Here is a 17,054-nt window from a genome sequence, read left to right on the forward strand (position 1 = left end):
TTAAGTTTTTAAAGTATCTTGGAATTGAATAAAACCTGAATCAAAACCTCATCTGACTGTTTTGAATTTTTTACCTCAAATAGACGCAAATTTGAGTCACTATTGTGAAGTGTTTATTGAACCTAAATAGAAAGCTATCTACTTATTTTCTTTTAAGTGGTGCTGAATGACAAACATTGCTTTTGACATCTTCTGGAAAAACATTGGAATAATTTCAATTGCCAGTGAACCTAGACTAAAAAGTTAGCCAGCCTGATTCCCTAGTCTGAACCAACTCTGAGTCACAAAGTAAAGTTTGAGGGTGTTATGTGCTCTGAAGTGATAATATTGAATGGGTTACTGAGCTGAGCTGCTGTAAATGCCTCTGCCTGGTCTTTAGCAGCTCTGAGATAAAACACTTTTCTGGCACTGAAATGCCAGTGAAGGAAACTGAAACAAGCATGTGTTATTTTGTGCTTACGAGGGTCCTGGAAATGGGCTGAGCAGTAGCAGCTGTTGGTGCATTCCCATGTAACACTGAAGTGTCTGTGCCTGTGTTCCTGGTTGGGCAGCTGGTGCTTCAGCACTGGTCCTTGCCCTCCTCCTCCAGGCAAAGCTTCCAGTTCTGGGGGCCTTGTTTCGACTTTTTTTTTTTTTTTTTTTTTTTTTTAAAAAGGCAAAGTTTTGTATTTCTGGTAGTTAGCAATGGAAAGAGGTTGTCCAGTGCTCAGACCCAGGGAGCTGAGGTCCTCTGGATGTCTAGTCCTCTTGTGAGAACTGAGCAATTCCGAGAATCTGATCAGTGCTTCCCATGCTGGATAAAGGAGAGTGAGATGGCTGTGCAGCTCTGTCCATCTGGGTGCATCGTGCTTGGAATGACATGCACAGTCCCACTTCTGACAACCTTGTACCATTTCTGTCCCAGGTTTGCAGACCAATTCGGCGCCCGAGCAGCCTTAATTCTCTCCTGTGCATCTGGAAGTGCCTTCTTTTTGCTCATGTCCATCTCCACCAGCATCCCCCTCCTTTTCCTCTCCAGGCTGCCATCAGTGTTCATGCATGGGCTACCAGGTAAGGTTGGTCAGAGCTGAGTGGCTTTCCAAATTGCTTTTATTGTCTGATTCCTCTCTTCTTGCTCACATTGCTGCAAGTCAACAGGTTCAACAGTATGAAGAAAGGCAGGAGGAACATTTGATGGTCATCAAGGATGAAAGATTGAGAACATGTAACTGCAGGTGTGTTGGTTATGGAAAGGAGCAGGAAAACAGGACTAGTAGCCTGTAGTCCCAGGTCCATCCTCCTGTATGATCTTGAGCAAATTGCTTGTACTTTGCCATCTAGACACAGATGGCGATCACTTGTTGGCAACAGTGCTATTCCAATCTTCTCATCTGCCTTCTTGCAAACAGGTTATTTTGTAGGAGAGCTTTTCCCTTTCACCTGGCAAAATAGGCATATTGGTCAAAATGAAATGCAATTACAAAAATACCTTCCATTGCCCACCAAGCTGTTCTGCTTTATTTGCCCTTTCCTAGATGTTTCTAGTAAAAACCATAAACAACCTTTAGCTACTAGAAGTCCATGTAACTCGTGCAAGAGGAATCAAGTTGGCTGGGTCTTAAGCTTTTTCTTGCCACTCGTGGAGTGGGTTGTTTGAGTGGTTCTGTCTCCTACAACTGACAAGCTGAACCAATTACATTCAGCAGTGTGCACAAGTGTTTGTCCTGGGGTTGCAAGGACGGTTTTGTGGCAGGCACTGTTTCTGTGGCCTAAAAATTTGTATACCCACTGCTCAGATGCTGTGGCGAGCTTTTTTGAAAGGATTTTTATTTTCACTGCAGGTGCTCAGAAGGTTATTACTGACCTGACTACACCTTCCCAACGTGCTGATGCTTTGGGGAAGCTGGGTCTTTGCTTTGGAATAGGCATCATCATTGGCTCTGCTCTGGGAGGTGTTCTTTCCACCAAATTTGGGTGAGTGGTCCACTTGTTCGGTGTTGGCCTTGTTGCAACCCTTGAGGGAGCTGCTAAGGGGTATTTTGCCTCCTCTTTAGCTTTTGGTGATATCTTACTGCTGGTGGCAGTAGAGGATCATACCAGAACTCAATGTTTTGCTTTCCGTACTGCTACAAAGAATGATTCTCACTGTTTTTAAGGAGACTTTATTGAAAATCTCATCTTCTGTCTACTTGGATGGATTTAAAAACAAGCTGAAGTGAGAAATGGAGTCTGTCTCCTGGTTGTCTTCTTTTTGGAGCTGAGTGTGCTGAAAAGCAGTGGACACTGCATACCCTGCCTTTAAGAAACAGTGTTACACAACTGAGAAATGGAGATCGGGAGTAGTGTGAAACTCGTGGGAAAACTGGTGTGCTTGGGGGATGCTCGATATAGGACAAGACCTTGGGAAAGGAGAAAGTAAGTCTAGAATAGTGGAGAAAAAGAATGAGGAGGTCTAGCCCTGTCACAGCAAGATGAAGCATGTGCCTGCCAGTTCCCACTTTGCTTTCCACAGCCTAGCACACTGTAGCAGGCTGCCACCTACTCTTATATGCTGCAACAGGAAAGAAATGCCTGATTTTACTGAATTTACCTGTCTCTGTTCATTATTACTAAAGAAAGCTCGAAGAGCATGGTGTGTCAGAGAATTTTGCAGGCCAGGAAGTGCACGTGGCTGTCATCTTCCTGGCAGATTCCCCAGCACTTCTCTGGTGGGGGAGAAAAAATGCCTTGTGAAACTTTGAACGTTTATTTTGCTCTACTTCTTTTATTATGGACACTTGCTTCTGCAGTTCAGGTTAGCATGGAAATAATTTTTTTCAACTTTTGTGAGTGTTGTAGCTGCTCCACAGTGTAGGATACAGGTTAAAGATCATTAGGGGAAGCTCTGGTTTTCAGGAATTGGGCTTGTCCGGGAAGGTGTCAGCATCCACTGGGTGTCACCATCGGTTGGCCAGTGCTGCCTGCAGCTGCCTCTCACCGTCACGGCCACCCCGGGCCACCTTACCAGCCTGTGCCCCACCTCCCTTCGTTCGTAGGGCAACACTATGTCATTAAGACTCAGTTTTCATGAACTACAGACGGCTAAGTCAAATGTAACTGATTTTTTTTCATTACCTTTTTCCTAGTGCCATAAGCACTGTGGACTACATATGGTGCTGTCCCAGGGCATTTTGCATAGGACACACTCAGTTACTTTGTTGGGCAGCATACACTGCATTCCAAATCCTGTTGTGCATTCAGGTGTTGCGGTGATGCTACTTTGTGTCTCAAGTCTCTGCAAGGGTTAATTAAGTAGAAGACTTCAACCTTGCTGTCTTAGGGAGTACTCCCTGAAAACTCTGCTACTGTACCTTGGCAGCAGTGTTGGGCCAAATTAATTGCTGCAGACAGTCTAGGCAATTTTCTTCCTCTCACTTGAATCCTCAAAAGGTTTTCTTTAATTCTCTTCTGATTGGTGCCACTTCTGTGTTGGCTTATTTGATCTGAGGCTGGCTGGAAGGATTGGTTTTGTAGTTGTTATATGGTTACATAAAATGACAATTTGGGATGTACATAAGATTAACTAATGCAGGATTTCAAAGTATTTATACATGTTGCTACTTGAATGATTTTTTTAAATTAGTGTTATTTTTCATCAAATATGGCGTGTGTTAATTGTCTAAAAGTAAATGTTATCTAGTTTCTCAGCTTAATCTTTGGTTATATGTCCATATTTGAATACCAACATACAAGCAGCATTGTTATCTAGCAAAAATCTTTAAGGTTTCACTTTCCAGTGTGTGCATCGGTTGCTAGTTTGTAGACAAATCAGCAATGGAAGGCAGTCCCCTGTTTCAGTTAATTAGTTAGAGACACTCAAATGCAGTCTGGCTTTTGGATGTTGGTGCTTGGTGCTGTCAGACAACAGGATGCTTCCAGACTCCCCAGCTTCTGGTTCTTACATTTTGTGCCTGCAACATTGCACTGAGGAGAAAAGTGGATGCTGTCCATAATTACGGGAAAGGGACCTGCATCTGAAAAATTTTTGACTTTTCTACATCGGGGGTTGTTTCCAATGCATCCGGTGGAGGGCAGCTTTGACTCGCAGTTTGTGCCTGGCTGCTGGTGCATCCCATCACAGAGGTTGTGAGGATGCTCTTCCCTCCCATAGTCGGACTGGGGAAAGCAGCCTGTCTGCTGGCAGCATTTGAGTTTTCACGAGAATCTGCGCATCCCACCGGCAGGGTGGTAGGAATTCCCATTAACAAGGGACAAACCCCAGCGTGCTGGCAGGACCATTCTGACCACCCTGACATGCAGATGGTTGATTTGGTTTTATAAACAGCTATTCCAGGCTCAAGGACTGCACAAGGACTGCTCTGGGTGTTTGGTAGCCACCTGTGCTGCAGCCATATCCCACCTTTGCTCTGACGCTGTGCTAAGCTCCTCTGCCAGATTTCCGTGCAAAGATTGGGGGAGCAATCCACCCATTTTCAGTGTTTTGGCTGAGACTGATGGTGAGTGGTAATTCAGCCCTGTGAGCAAAGACAACTCTGAGCCATGCAACAGCCTGTGTAGCATCCCTAGTACCTCTGGCTGTGCCTGTGGCACTGACCTGGAGTATTGTGTTCAGTTCTGGGCCCCTCAGTTCAGGAAAGACATTGAAGTGCTGGAGCGGGTCCAGAGAAGAGCAACACGACTGGTGAAGGGACTTGAACATAAGACCTATGAGGAGAGGCTGAGGGAGCTGGGGTTGTTTAGTCTAGAGAAGAGGAGGCTTAGAGGTGACCTCATCACTCTCTATAACTACCTGAAGGGAAGTTATAGCCAGGTGGGGATTGGTCTCTTCTCCCAGGCAGTTAGCAATAGGACAAGGGGGCATGGGCTTAAACTCTACCAGGGGAAATTTAGGCTGGATATTAGAAAGAAATTCTTTACAGAGAGAGTGATCAGGCATTGGAATGGCCTGCCCAGGGAGGTAGTGGACTCGCCGTCCCTAGAGGTTTTTAAACTGAGATTGGACATGGCACTTAGTGCCATGATCTAGTAAACGGACTAGAGTTGGACCAAGGGTTGGACTCGATGATCTCTGAGGTCTTTTCCAACCCAGTCGATTCTGTGATTCTGTGATTCTGTGAAAGAAGTGGGTGTTGCATTATGGACATACTGGAGGCTCTCTGGCCCTGTTGCTGTATCCCACAGACTGGCTGTTGATCATCCCTCCCTGTTTCCCACATTTGTACAGAAAGGCTCCAGCTGTACTTGAAGCTATGTGATCGCTTCCTTTTTTTTTCACAGAAAAATGGCCCAGTCTTCTTCCTTTAAAAATAAGCATTTCTGCCATGTCATGGAAGAGCAAAGCTGCAGATTTCTGTCCACTCTGCATTCTTTACTCTCCCTGACCACAAAGCTGGCCAGCGTTCCCCATCTGTTGTTGACAGCATTATTCATATGTTAGCAGTGGTTTGTATACAAGAAAGGGGGTAGAAATCAGTCTCAGTTCCTCAGCTGATGTCATTTTGGTATTATTCCACTGTGTTGCATTTGCCATTGATGTACTTGACCTAAAGAGCTGGTCTGTGTGTTTTCCATTGTTGGAATAATATTTGTCAACTCTTATTCATTAAGGGAACCCCAGGGAAATTGAATGGCTTGTTCTAATTCGCATAGGATTTTTTCGGCTGCTGGATCCTGACCTCTACTCCTAAGCTGCAGCCACCAGTTCCAGCTCTTCCTGTTTCTGAAGTACTACACTTTCCCCCCATGTTTTTGAAAACTTTGAATGAAGCTGTAGAAAAGGAATTGTGACTTCTAGTCAGATCTGGTTATGTTTTATCTGTGGCTTTGCCTTTTGCAAATCAAAGAGCTTTTCAACTGGCTTCACCCTACCAAATTCAGTTGCTGGATATCTTGCTCTGTCCACTCACCTCTGTATAAGCGTTGTGTACAGCTGTGACAAGCATGCTTTCTATGGGCAGGGTGATGGTCAGGCCATCCAATGAGGATCAGGTATAAGCCAATGTCTTAACAGAAGCAGTTGTAATCTTAACCCTTTGGGAAGTGTTTTCATGTTTGTATTCTTCTTTGTTTGTTTGTTTTTTAATTGGTGGTTTCTGGTCATTGATCAGTAGGGTCAGGACTGTGGATATAAAATACCTAGCTTGAAAATAACTCCTGTAGTTCAATTGAGTTCTCCAGGTTCTCAGTGAGTCTGCAAACTCCATCAGAGCTCATCCACAAAATGTGACTAAGAGAAGGAGCTCTGTTCGCTCATTGCACATGTTCCCCCCCTCCCTGTACACTTACTGCTAGGGGACCACAGGCTGCAGGTGAGTGTGTACCCCTGGAGAGAAGTTCTATGGTATTTGTAGTAGGTTTTTGTGGCAGCTCGGTGAGTGAAGGGTGAAAGAAGAAAGCTGGATTAGTCTTCAAAAGTAGAAAGATGAGCCTAGGTAGCTAATTACAGAGATTTCATCCTTTCTTCTAGGAGTATGATTAATTGCACTTGGCTTCTTTCTTCTTTCTTTCTAACAAGGACACACAGAAGTTTTGTTGCATGACCCAAGATTTGTTTGCTTTCTATGGACAAGGAGAGGTTTCTTCATTTTAGTGATTCAGCTGTAGGCTTAAATCTCTTGGAGCAATTATTCTTTTGAACTTGGGATTTTCCTGTTAAAACTCCTATAGTCTCTTATTTAATATTATTACAGCAGGCTTTGGGGATGCTTGGTTTGTTGTTTCTTCTTTTTTTTTTTTCTCTGGCCATGCTATTATCCTTCTTCCTCAAGGGGAAAAGGAACTTGTTTGCCTGGAGCAGGGAATTGCATTTCTTTTCAATAAACCATTTGAGCAATGTCCTCTGGCAGGGAATTTCTTATCGCTTTGCAGCAGAGTGGAAAAACTGTGGGCGTTGAAAGGGCTGAAGGCAGGGATCTGGGAAGGCGGGAGGGAGGGTTGTGCTTCATTTGGGGACAAAGCGGGGCATTCTGCTGTCAGGAGCTGTTCCCGCTCCCTTCCAGTAGAAACCGTGGTATTTCTCTGTCTTGGGATGATGTTGATCAGCCGAGTGGCATGGATTTTTGACACTGCTACAGGCATTCTTTGTCCTTTGTATCAAGGGACTTTGGGGAGAGGGAGGTGGTGTCTGCTTACCAGTGAGTCATCCACGAGCTGCAATGTGGTCTGTCACCATTGGTCAAGCTCTGTGGTGCTATGGGAGAGACGAGGAGGAGATAGTCAACAATCTTTTTTTCCAGGAGCTAATGGATTAGGGAAGGTGCAGAGGGCCTCAGTTATGGCCTTCTGTGAAAAATAAACCAAAACAGGATCCAGAGATTCTTTTTTGCATTTACTCTGCATGACAACAATCTTAGTTTTGGAAGACATGGTCCCAAAGCCTATGTCTGTAAGGTCTATGTTAACTGGGTCTGGTTAGAGGATCGTGTACCTCTTTAACCTATTCTTGAACTTGAGAAATGCCTCAGTGCACTTTGGGTGGAGTTGACCTAATCCGAGACAGCTACACCTGAATATGCTGTTCAGACTCTGTGTGGCTGATGGAGAGACACTGGCACTTCTATAGCACCATTTACCTCCTCATGAAGCAGACCTGAAACAGCTCAGGAAACAGTCTGCCTTGCAAGCTTTCTGCTTGCTTAACATCAAAGTCCCGAAGCACCAGCTCTGGCCATCAACACACTGTACCTGTGGTCACAGCCCTGGAGTTTGATGCTGGATCATGAACATACCAGGTGTCATGAGGATGCAGGTTGTGAGCAGTTTCTCTTGTCTGTGCTGCCTTTGTGGAACAGACAGATCTGCACTAAGCTGTTCCCCAGTCCTTCCTTCCCATAAACATTTACCTGATACCACCTACCACTCCTAGGCCACCAATTTTTGGTTTGGGTCCACTGGCATTCTACTGTTTATGCATTGGAAGATGACACTAGAAGTGCAAATGTGCCCTTGTTCCCCCTTTGCACATCTTCAGTAAACCTGGCTATTCCATCCTCTCCTTCCAAGCCCTGGTCTGAACTTCAGCAGAGTTGAGGCATGATAATGGGGCAAAGAGCTCCTCTTTGGTCCTTGACCCATAGGTGGGGCCCTTTCCCAAGGGAGGAAGAGTGGGGTTCAGGGCAGGACCCAGCAGCTCACGGGAGGGAGAGCTGCCCTCCAGTGTATGGGATATGGCTGAGGAGGGCTGGGGTTGGGCTGAGCTAATGGGGTGATGGTTGGCAGGCCCTTCCTCAGCCTTGTCAGGACCTTCCCATTTTCCTTCAAAGCCCTCATTCCTGCTTAGCTTTCTGCAGGGATTTGGTGGGAGGGCTGTGAGTGGGGCTGTGCTGGCTCTCAGGGGATGCTCACCTGCCCCTTCTCCCCCCAGCATCCTCCTTCCTCCCTGCCATCTCTGCCCTTTTGAGTTGGCTGCTTCCTCTTCCCAGGGAAACCATGATGAAAAGGAATTTAAAAAAAAAAAGAAAAAAAAAGAAAAAGTGAAAGTATCCAGAACTTGCTTGTGTGGCTGGTTTGTGCTGCTTGGACGGAGAGTTGAGGTTTGGGGGCTGCAGACTGTTGCCTTGCACCAGAGCCACAGGAAGAGGGACCCCTGGTCTGGTGCCCTCCATGGGTTGATAGTGGTTACCTCAGCAGACAAACAGACAGTTAGGAATTAAATGAGGGAAAAAATATCTATGAGGGAGTTAAGGAAGTTTCCCCTCTGCCTTCTCCAGCTTTCATCAGGGCTGTGCGCCTGGGGGAGGCTGCCCTGCCTTACCGCTCCATGCCTGGAGCCAGAAAGTGAGGGGGCGGCGGGTGAACGAAACCCTGTTTTGTGTGCGTGGTGTCTAGATTGCAATCAAAAGCGTGTGTGTTTGCGAAGTTACCTCTTCTAAACAATTCTCAGCCAATGCTTTGAAAGCACTGGGTTTCTGTGCGGCGCAGTGCCCTGCCTGGTTGGTTGTTAGCTGTGTTCCTGCAAGATTGCATCAAAGTGGTGGCTCATTTCTCTTGTTAAGCCTGGCTTAACAGCCCCAAATAATAAGTGTAAAAAATGAAAGAAAAATACAAACCCCCAAAACTGGAATCTTATGAAAAGGCACAAGGTATTTTGGGTTGCCTTAATTAGCAGAGGCAGCATTGGAGGGCTGAACATGACCCTTGCCATGCAGGTTGCACAATAAGGCAGTGTCTGCTCATGACTCACTGGAGCTTCATCTGCTCTTCCCACTCCTGGAATATTTCATGACTGGGCAACAAATCCAACAGCATCACTGGGAATCAAAATCTGGGGAAATACTGTTTTCTTTGTTAACAGAAAATAGAAAACACAGAATAGGCTGTGGTTAAATCCCTGTATTGGGATTTGGGACTTGGCTCTGCCACGTTTTTCCTGTGATGCAAGTCATCCCATCCCCCTGCACTGGTGTTCCTCATGCATGATATGGGGTAATAAGATGGTTTTTCCTTCCCTCTCCCAATAGATTTACAACATTGCCTTTTAGATTATGTAGCCTTTGGGATGCAGATTGTCTATCACAAGGTGTGCTCATGCAAATATCTACTACCTTGGGGGAATACATCCAGTTTTTCCTGGATGTAGCCTCTTCTTCATCCTCTGGTGTTCTGGGCAGGCAGAGCCATTGTGAGCACAGCTATCATCCCTCTTTTTTTTTTTTTTTTTTTTTTTAATTTATTAAAAAAAAAAATATTAAAAGCAAGTGCCAGCCTTTTGCTGTTTCAGAAGAGCAGCAGAAAAAAAGAAGCTCAGCCAGCCATAGAACTCAGCAGTGGTGGGGCCACTAGAGGATGGGGACTGAAGTGCTGAGCTGAGCCCAGCAAGAGCTAGCGGAGAGCAAGGTGGGGTGGCACAGCCTTCCCCTAGTTGTTCACACACACAGTGTTATCAACATCTCTCTCTTTTACATCTCCTAATCCTTTAGAATCAAATGCTCATGCTTATATTTTATTCCGATCTGCTTCAGTGAATGAACCCAGCCTTATGGTGAGCTGAGGGCAGGAAGGATGTGGTGCTTGAGTGGGAAGGACTGTGTCAGACAAGGGAGGAAGGTGAGGTTGGGATGAATGGAAATGTGCTGATTTGGCATGTGAAGGATGGACTGGAAAGAATTAGGACTTGGGAAACTGGGTGGTGGAGCTCTGCAGGAGAAAGTCTTAGTGCTTTTAGATATATTGGGGCACCTGGAGCAGCAAAATTGGGGCAGCAAGGGACTTGGGCTGGAAGGAAGTAGCATTTCCAATGGACATTCATTTATGGTGGAGAAAAAAGGAACAGCATATCCTCTACTGCTGCTCTCCCCTATTTTCCTTCTGCCTAAAATATGGCTGCTGTAGAGGATGGGTGGAAAAGCAGCTCTTTTGGAGGAGTTTGGTTTGGAGTATTAAACCCTTTCTGGTGCTCCTCTTGGCTGTTGCTGCTGGATGGATGGGTGAGCAGGAGGCTGCTGGGTGGATGGGGAGAGGCAACACCCCATTGTTTTAGGATGCTGGTTCACCACAGCCCTGGGTGAAGGCTAGGTGGCTCAGATGGGATGCTCAGAAGGAAAAAAAAAAAGGGGTGTGACCTTCCCATGAACTATACCAGCTTCTGTGGCCCCACCCAGGGTTTTCATTTCATTGCAGTCTCTTTATGAAACTCTGCTCATAGCCACTATGCCAGCCTGTGAGAGCCAAAGGTATGTGAAGCATCCAGGCAGTGAACACAGCCAGAGGGCAAAGGAGTTTCTGAATGGCCATCTCCAGGCTAACCCCAGTGCCTGCTGAGGCTTGTCTCTTTAACCTGACAAATCATGGGTTATTGCAACCCAGGGAGAAGGTATTTCCAGCATCAGAAACGTTGTCTGCAGTGTTCAAATTGCAAGCTCCCTGCACTGTGCCAAGTGGTGCAGCAAATGCCCTTAAACACCACTGGCAAGCAGAGATGCTGATCCAAGAGGAGAGTAGTGCTAGTGATGTGATCCAAGGAAGGATGGTGACGGTCTGTCAGTACACGGGACATAGCACCTGTGCATTGAGCCAGCAAGTGGGTCTGTGCCATACCACATGCAGAAGTACTCCGTGTTTGCCCAGCCAGCGTTTGCAGGAGGCAGGGCAACATGCCCTATGGGGTTGTGTCCCATTTAGGGGAACATGGAGCAGCAGCTTTGGAGGAGTAGCATGGCTCGTAATTAACTATTGCTTGGGAAGTGGCTTCAATAGCTTGGAAAAGACACAGATTCTAAATGTTCGTTAGAATAATTTGCGTTCCTTTACAAATGCATAAGGGGCTCTGCTCTCCAACTGTCCTCTAAAGCAGCAGCACAGCAATCAGGTGTTCCAGAAATGACTGGGGTTTTCTTTCAGTCTCTGACTTGGGGATATCTAATGTGGATTTTCAGAGGATAGGCGTTTAGCATTTTGGTGAATCTGGTCCATTTAGGGTAGTTCAGAATCTGAAATCTTTGAATATTTTTGAGCATCTGAGGTTATCTTGTTTGCTTGTTATTACAGCAATTGTTGCTTCAATTTTATTTTTCTTGGTGGGGAGGGGATTATACATCTAATCCTTTGTGGTCTGTATGCAGTGTTAAGTTTCTTAGTATTGCTAAACGTTCCATTATTCCCTGATATTCTAGGCTGAAACTTTTGGACTAATTACTTCTTTACAAAACTTCTCTGTGAATCCTTTTGAAATCTGCCCCATCTCTGTTTTTATGGGATTTGATTCATTTCTCTTTTACCCCAGGGTATGTGATCTGAGACATACTGAAGTCATTGAAAGGGTTTCCTTTGAGTTTGGTTTTAAATTGAGCTCTGGGTGAAGAAACTTGTAGAGGAAGGAAGGAAACCTCCAGAAAGCTAAAAGATTTCTGCAGGATATTTCTTTTAAAAACACAGATAATTAGAAATCCTCTTGGAAAAGCCATCTGTGGAGCATCTGAGCAATGCTGATAAGAGGCCAAAGTCTAAGATGCTGCTCAGGCTTTAAAAAAAGGGGGGATGAAAGAAAGTAATGGTTATTAAAGCTGAGCATGCTCATGCATCAGATGTTTAAGTGTGCTTCCTACAGAAGCTCTTTCCTGATATAAAGCTTTATAACAGATTATCTGTATTGTGTGAGATGGTTTTCTTCCTCTCCCCCTTCTGACTGTACAGATACAGTTGGATGCGAGACAGATGATGGGTCGATTCTGCTGGCTGATGTTTTCTAGTGTAGTCCTGGATGTTTCCCAGTCTTCCAGGAATCACTGTTCGTGATAGAAAGAGACCTACTTCTAGGTGTTTAGAACATAAATTTTGAAACCATTTGTTGAACAACTCCTTTAGGGTAACCAGAGGAGCCTGTGGCTGGTGACACCAGGTTCACACCTCGCACTACACCCACGCATGTTCTCATTGCATGCGATTACACGGTCTGGGATGTCTAATTGCCCAGTTGTAATCTGTCCACCCTACCGAAAGTTGCATCATTTTGATTTTGTCAGGGTGCTGTGTGGCAAGCACTTTTCAGACAGTCTCTTGGCCCTATAAGGATTCATAAATTTTTTCCTGTGCTTTCATATAAAGCCTGATTATTATTTTTTCAATTGTTTTATTTCTTGGGGATGGAGGTTCAGCCATGGCAGGGAAGAGTCTGTAATAGCTAGAAAAGTGCATTCATGGTGCAAAGCTGTTCTGAATAGTCATTGAGCTGAATTATTAGAAAAGTTTCCAAAACATAAACACTGCCTTGACTGTTACAGCATCCAGTGTGAGCAAATACCATTTGCCCTTTGCCATCTGTGCCAATTCATCCCGTTTTGTGATGGTGAGATGCCAGGTGCCCACCAGGAGAGGGAAAGCAATCAAGAGCCATGTTCATTAGTCACCTACCTCAGCTTAACAGAGGCCAAGGTCAGATGATGCAAACATGACTGCCAAATACCTACCAAGAATAATCCAGCTAGGAGATAAGTCCTTGCCTATCTGCAGGTCTGCCCTGCGATGGGGAACGTGGCAGTGAACTCAGTGCCAGGCAGTGGTGGCACCCGGTGAGGGGCAAAGCACAGGAATGCAAATGGCATGCTGTAACGGGGCAATGAAGCCATCTGATGGCACACCCAGCCACTCTTTTATTGGAGATGAGGATCTATTTCTGGACTTTGGAAATGAACCATCCAAAGTAAATGTTTAGTCAGCCTTGCAAGCTGTCTGAAATGCATGACATGCCTGTGACAGGGCAGTTTTATGGGGATGGGGCTGAGCTTTCTTTGCAAAAAGTAATTCTGCTATAAAGAAAATCAACATTCAAAAGAGTTAGTAAGGTGTGGGTGAAATTTAGTTTTCTGTCCTAGTGAACAGAACTGTAAGGGAGAAAAGGGACTTTACCACTTCTGTAAAGACTCATAAAAAGTGTGGGTGGCTTTCCCACCCTGGAGGTTGTGTCCTTAAAAACAAGCCCTGACTCTGCAGCTTTGGCACAAAACTGATGGTTGCTGTCAATATTTGGCTTGCAGGCATGATTGAAGCCACTTTGTGCTTCTTGCTTTGGCCAGGAGCTGCAGCTGTAGCCTGCGAGGGCAGGGAGAAGGCAGTGCTTGGTCACAGTGCTGGGGATGCCATGGCTGCTGGGGCAAATAGGGGCATGCTGTGAGACACCACACGGACATCTCCACCTTGAGTCAGTGATCCAGGGCTGAGCAGCAACATCTAGCTCTGGAGTGGGGTGGAGTGGGCCCCCCGTGGGGCACTGGCTATGTGAGGCGAGCGAGACAGAGGGCACCAGCAGCCAAGCACAATGGCTTGGCCAAAACTCAAGTGAGAGTAGAAAGCCAGACCTGCAGGCTTTGGGTGTTGGAGACCTGCAGCTCAGACTGTGTGATGGTTGGGTCTGGGGCTGGGTTTTAGTTCATTTGGGAGAAGAGTGAGTTACAAAATGTGGATCTGGTTTCAGGTTACAATTCTGATCCCCAGGGCTATTCCAGGTGTTCAAATACAAACTTCTGGCTCAGGCCCATCTATAATTAGGCATATTCTTTAAAAGTATTTTCCTTCCTCGGCTCCTGTGCTCTTGGCTTGTCTCCACTAGCCCTCTTTGCTGTGCTAGAGCACAGTTTGCTGGGTATATTAATTGAACTGTTTACACACCTGGTTTCCTGCAAGAATAGACACCTAGCTCCTTCTTTTGAAAAGTTTAGCCCAGAGGCTGTAAACAGGAATTGTGCTGTGTCTGGAAAAGCTGAACTGCTGCTTATCTGCGCTCCCTCAGGCTGTGGGAGCAGCAGCAGCTGCAGACATGGGTCAGTTGAGCACGGAAACCAGTCTGCACACTCTTCCCATCAGTCCTGTCCTCCTGCCCAGCTCATGTCCTCCAGCAACTAAGAAGGCCCCTTTTCAAAAGGGTTATTCACTTTTATTGTGATGGTGATAGAAATGGGCCCCACCTGACATCTGGGTCAGCTTAGATGCAAGTTTTGCCTTGTGTATGAAAACTGTGGGTGTCATCCTGGAGTTATGTCCTGTGCAGAACTGCTGATGGGGCCTTTCCTCTCTTTTCATGGCTTTACCTTCCAAGATTAGTTTCTGTCCAAACTCCCTAAAAACAGTGGTAGGTTCATCACCCCTTATACTCTTCTAATCATGGCTGAAGGGTGTCTTTCATAACCTGTTCTGTGGCTCAAAGAATGGTTTTGGAAAGAAAAGGTTGGTAAATCTTGTGTGGTGCAGATCAGATTAAATGGTCCCTTGTGGAGTACTTGGGCTTAAAACATATAAGCATAAATAAGTGCCATTGCACAACTTTGATTTCAAGGTATAGGAGGAGGAGCAAGGCAGCACAAAATCACTTGGCTGATACTGTCAAGGATTTCTTCTTCTGAGCCAGGTAGTACTGGAAAACCACACAGAGCTTTCTCAAACAATAAAACAGATCTTCAGACTTTGCTGGGGAGCCCATCTTCACGTTAATGTGCACCCTGTACTGCCTTAAAGTACACTGATTTTTGTGGTCGTGCTATCAGCTTCTGAATCCCACTTTGCAGCTGTTGTTTTACTGAGCAACATTGAGTTTTACTTTGCTGCTTCATTTCTTTGCTGAACATTACTTGAACTGCATTTGGAAGATAGCAGCTAAACTTTGTGTAAAGCCACGGGTTGGGAGGGTTGGTGTACTGTGCTTTTGGTGGTCCACAGGCTGTGGAGTGTGATGCTGCTGTGCTGGGCCTTGGCATCTCTAACTTTTTGTACTTCTTGAGGTTTCCGAAGCACTGTTGGTAAAGGCCTCTGGGAAGGGGCATGCAGATGCCTGGGCTGGGAATAGGGAACAGGAAATCAGATGCACCTTAGGGCAAAATTTGCTATCCAAATTCCAATCCAGCTAGGAACAGAAAGTGCTGCAGTTCCCAAAGCGCTGGACTGGAATGGGGTTACTCCAACAAGCCCCCAAAGAGGACACAAAGGCATCCAGTGGGGAATGAAAGCAAGCATAATATTAGCTTGCTGTTGCTTGTGCCACGGGGGAACTTCAGCAGCTCTGTCCAGGACTGCCACAGCTCCCAGTCACCCAACATGCAGTGACTTCGTTGTTGAACTTCATGTTGGCTCTGATTCCTGCTTGGCTGCTGAGTGTTGGTTGTATGCCATAAGTGTTACGAGCTGTAAGGGCTGGGAAATCTCAGCTCTGGAAAGAGGCCCGAAAGGATGAAGGTGGCAGGTGCTTGCGTCAAAACTCTTTGCGGAGGACGAGGAGAGGGCTTACACCATCACCCACTTACCTTTTCTTCCTACGTAATTGTTCCTCTCTGCCAAAAAAAGAAATCTGGGCTTTTGCTAGAAACCAGTGGCTAGCTGGATCCAGTGTGAAGCAGCATGATGGTTTGTGCTGCACTCTGTGCTCCTGCTAATGGTATCAAATCAAGCAGGAAATTATTTTTGGAGCAGCGAAGCATGTTGAAACCCAGCAGAAGGCAGCTGTTTGCGTAACCAGAGTTGTGGGAGAGCTGCCTCCCTTGTTGCCAAGCGCTTGACTTCCTGTGCTGGTGAGAAACAGTTTCCTCGCTCCCAGCAGCGTGAGCAAATCCCCTTAGGCCTGGGAGGCTGGGCTTGGTCCAGCATCCATCATTCCTGTAGTGCCTGCTTCACAGCTCTGAAAGTCCCCAGACACTTTTCTGCAGGTGTCTGAACTACCTGATTCTGACTCGCTAGATCACTGCTCAGCTCTCTCCTTGGAAACAAATGACCTGCAAAATAAAAGGTTTTGTCCAGAGTTTCAAATGCATTTCAGTTAACTCTCAGCAGAGGTCCACATCTGGCAAACTGCCCATGCTGGAAGTGAAACATTAGTTCTGCCTCAATCTGAACATCCACATCATGTTTTTACACCCTGGCTGGGTTTCCAGCACCAGTTCGGTGCCACAGTGCTTGGGCTGCCTTCACAAGGATGTGTCCTGGCACACAGCTCCTCTGGCTGTGCTTCAGCAGTTCCTTTTCCATTTGGCTCTTTCAGCAGCTCCTAAGTGTCTAACAGGGGCTTGATTTTTTTTTTTTTTTTTTTTTTTTTTTTTGTGGGGGGTGGGTCTTGGCATGCTGCTGCTTTCTTATTCTCTAGCAATACTGTTTGTAACTCTTCTTTCTGCTCTGCTGCTGTATGCTGGTGTTCAAGCACTGGCCTTGCTTCTTGGAGGTGCCTCCAGCGGTACATTGATGGACCTCCTATGCAAAATGGTTTGTCTCCTTGGGCTCTGCTTGGCTCTTAGTCCTTCATCCCAGGGCAGAAATAAATCCCTTCAGTACTGCAGCAAAACATCCTGGCCCGTAAAACAGCATCATTAACATGGGTCATGGGATTGCGTTTGCCAGAAACAATGAGATAAACCTGTGGCTAGAGACGGCAATTGGCCTGGTGCACATGGGACTTAAATTCCTGCCCCCAGAATGTGATGCTTCTGCATGGAATGCAAGGACCAAGTGAGCATGGAGAGGTCTTGAAAGCTGCCATGGGGTATAAAGCCTCTTCTGTTTGCAGACTTATTATGTCATCCCTCAGTCATGCAAATGTCACCCCAGAAGACAGACTTTTTCACATTACTGCCTTGTTCTGGAAAAGTCCCTCCTTGATTATTCAT

General features: G+C 46.0%; 1 protein-coding gene across 2 annotated transcripts in view; it reads left to right on the plus strand.

Annotated features, from left to right (window-relative positions):
• The window catches only part of SLC22A18 (solute carrier family 22 member 18), a 62,280-nt gene that overhangs the window by 4,240 nt on the left and 40,986 nt on the right, over nt 1–17,054 (plus strand). For both annotated transcript variants that reach the window (XM_005499249.3, XM_005499250.3), the window contains 2 exons: nt 905–1,050; nt 1,821–1,953. In XM_005499249.3, the coding sequence (XP_005499306.1) occupies nt 905–1,050; nt 1,821–1,953 (279 nt within the window). The remainder of the gene's footprint in view (nt 1–904; nt 1,051–1,820; nt 1,954–17,054) is intronic.

This window comes from Columba livia, chromosome 5, assembly GCF_036013475.1.
Source record: "Columba livia isolate bColLiv1 breed racing homer chromosome 5, bColLiv1.pat.W.v2, whole genome shotgun sequence".
NCBI classification, from domain to species: domain Eukaryota; kingdom Metazoa; phylum Chordata; class Aves; order Columbiformes; family Columbidae; genus Columba; species Columba livia.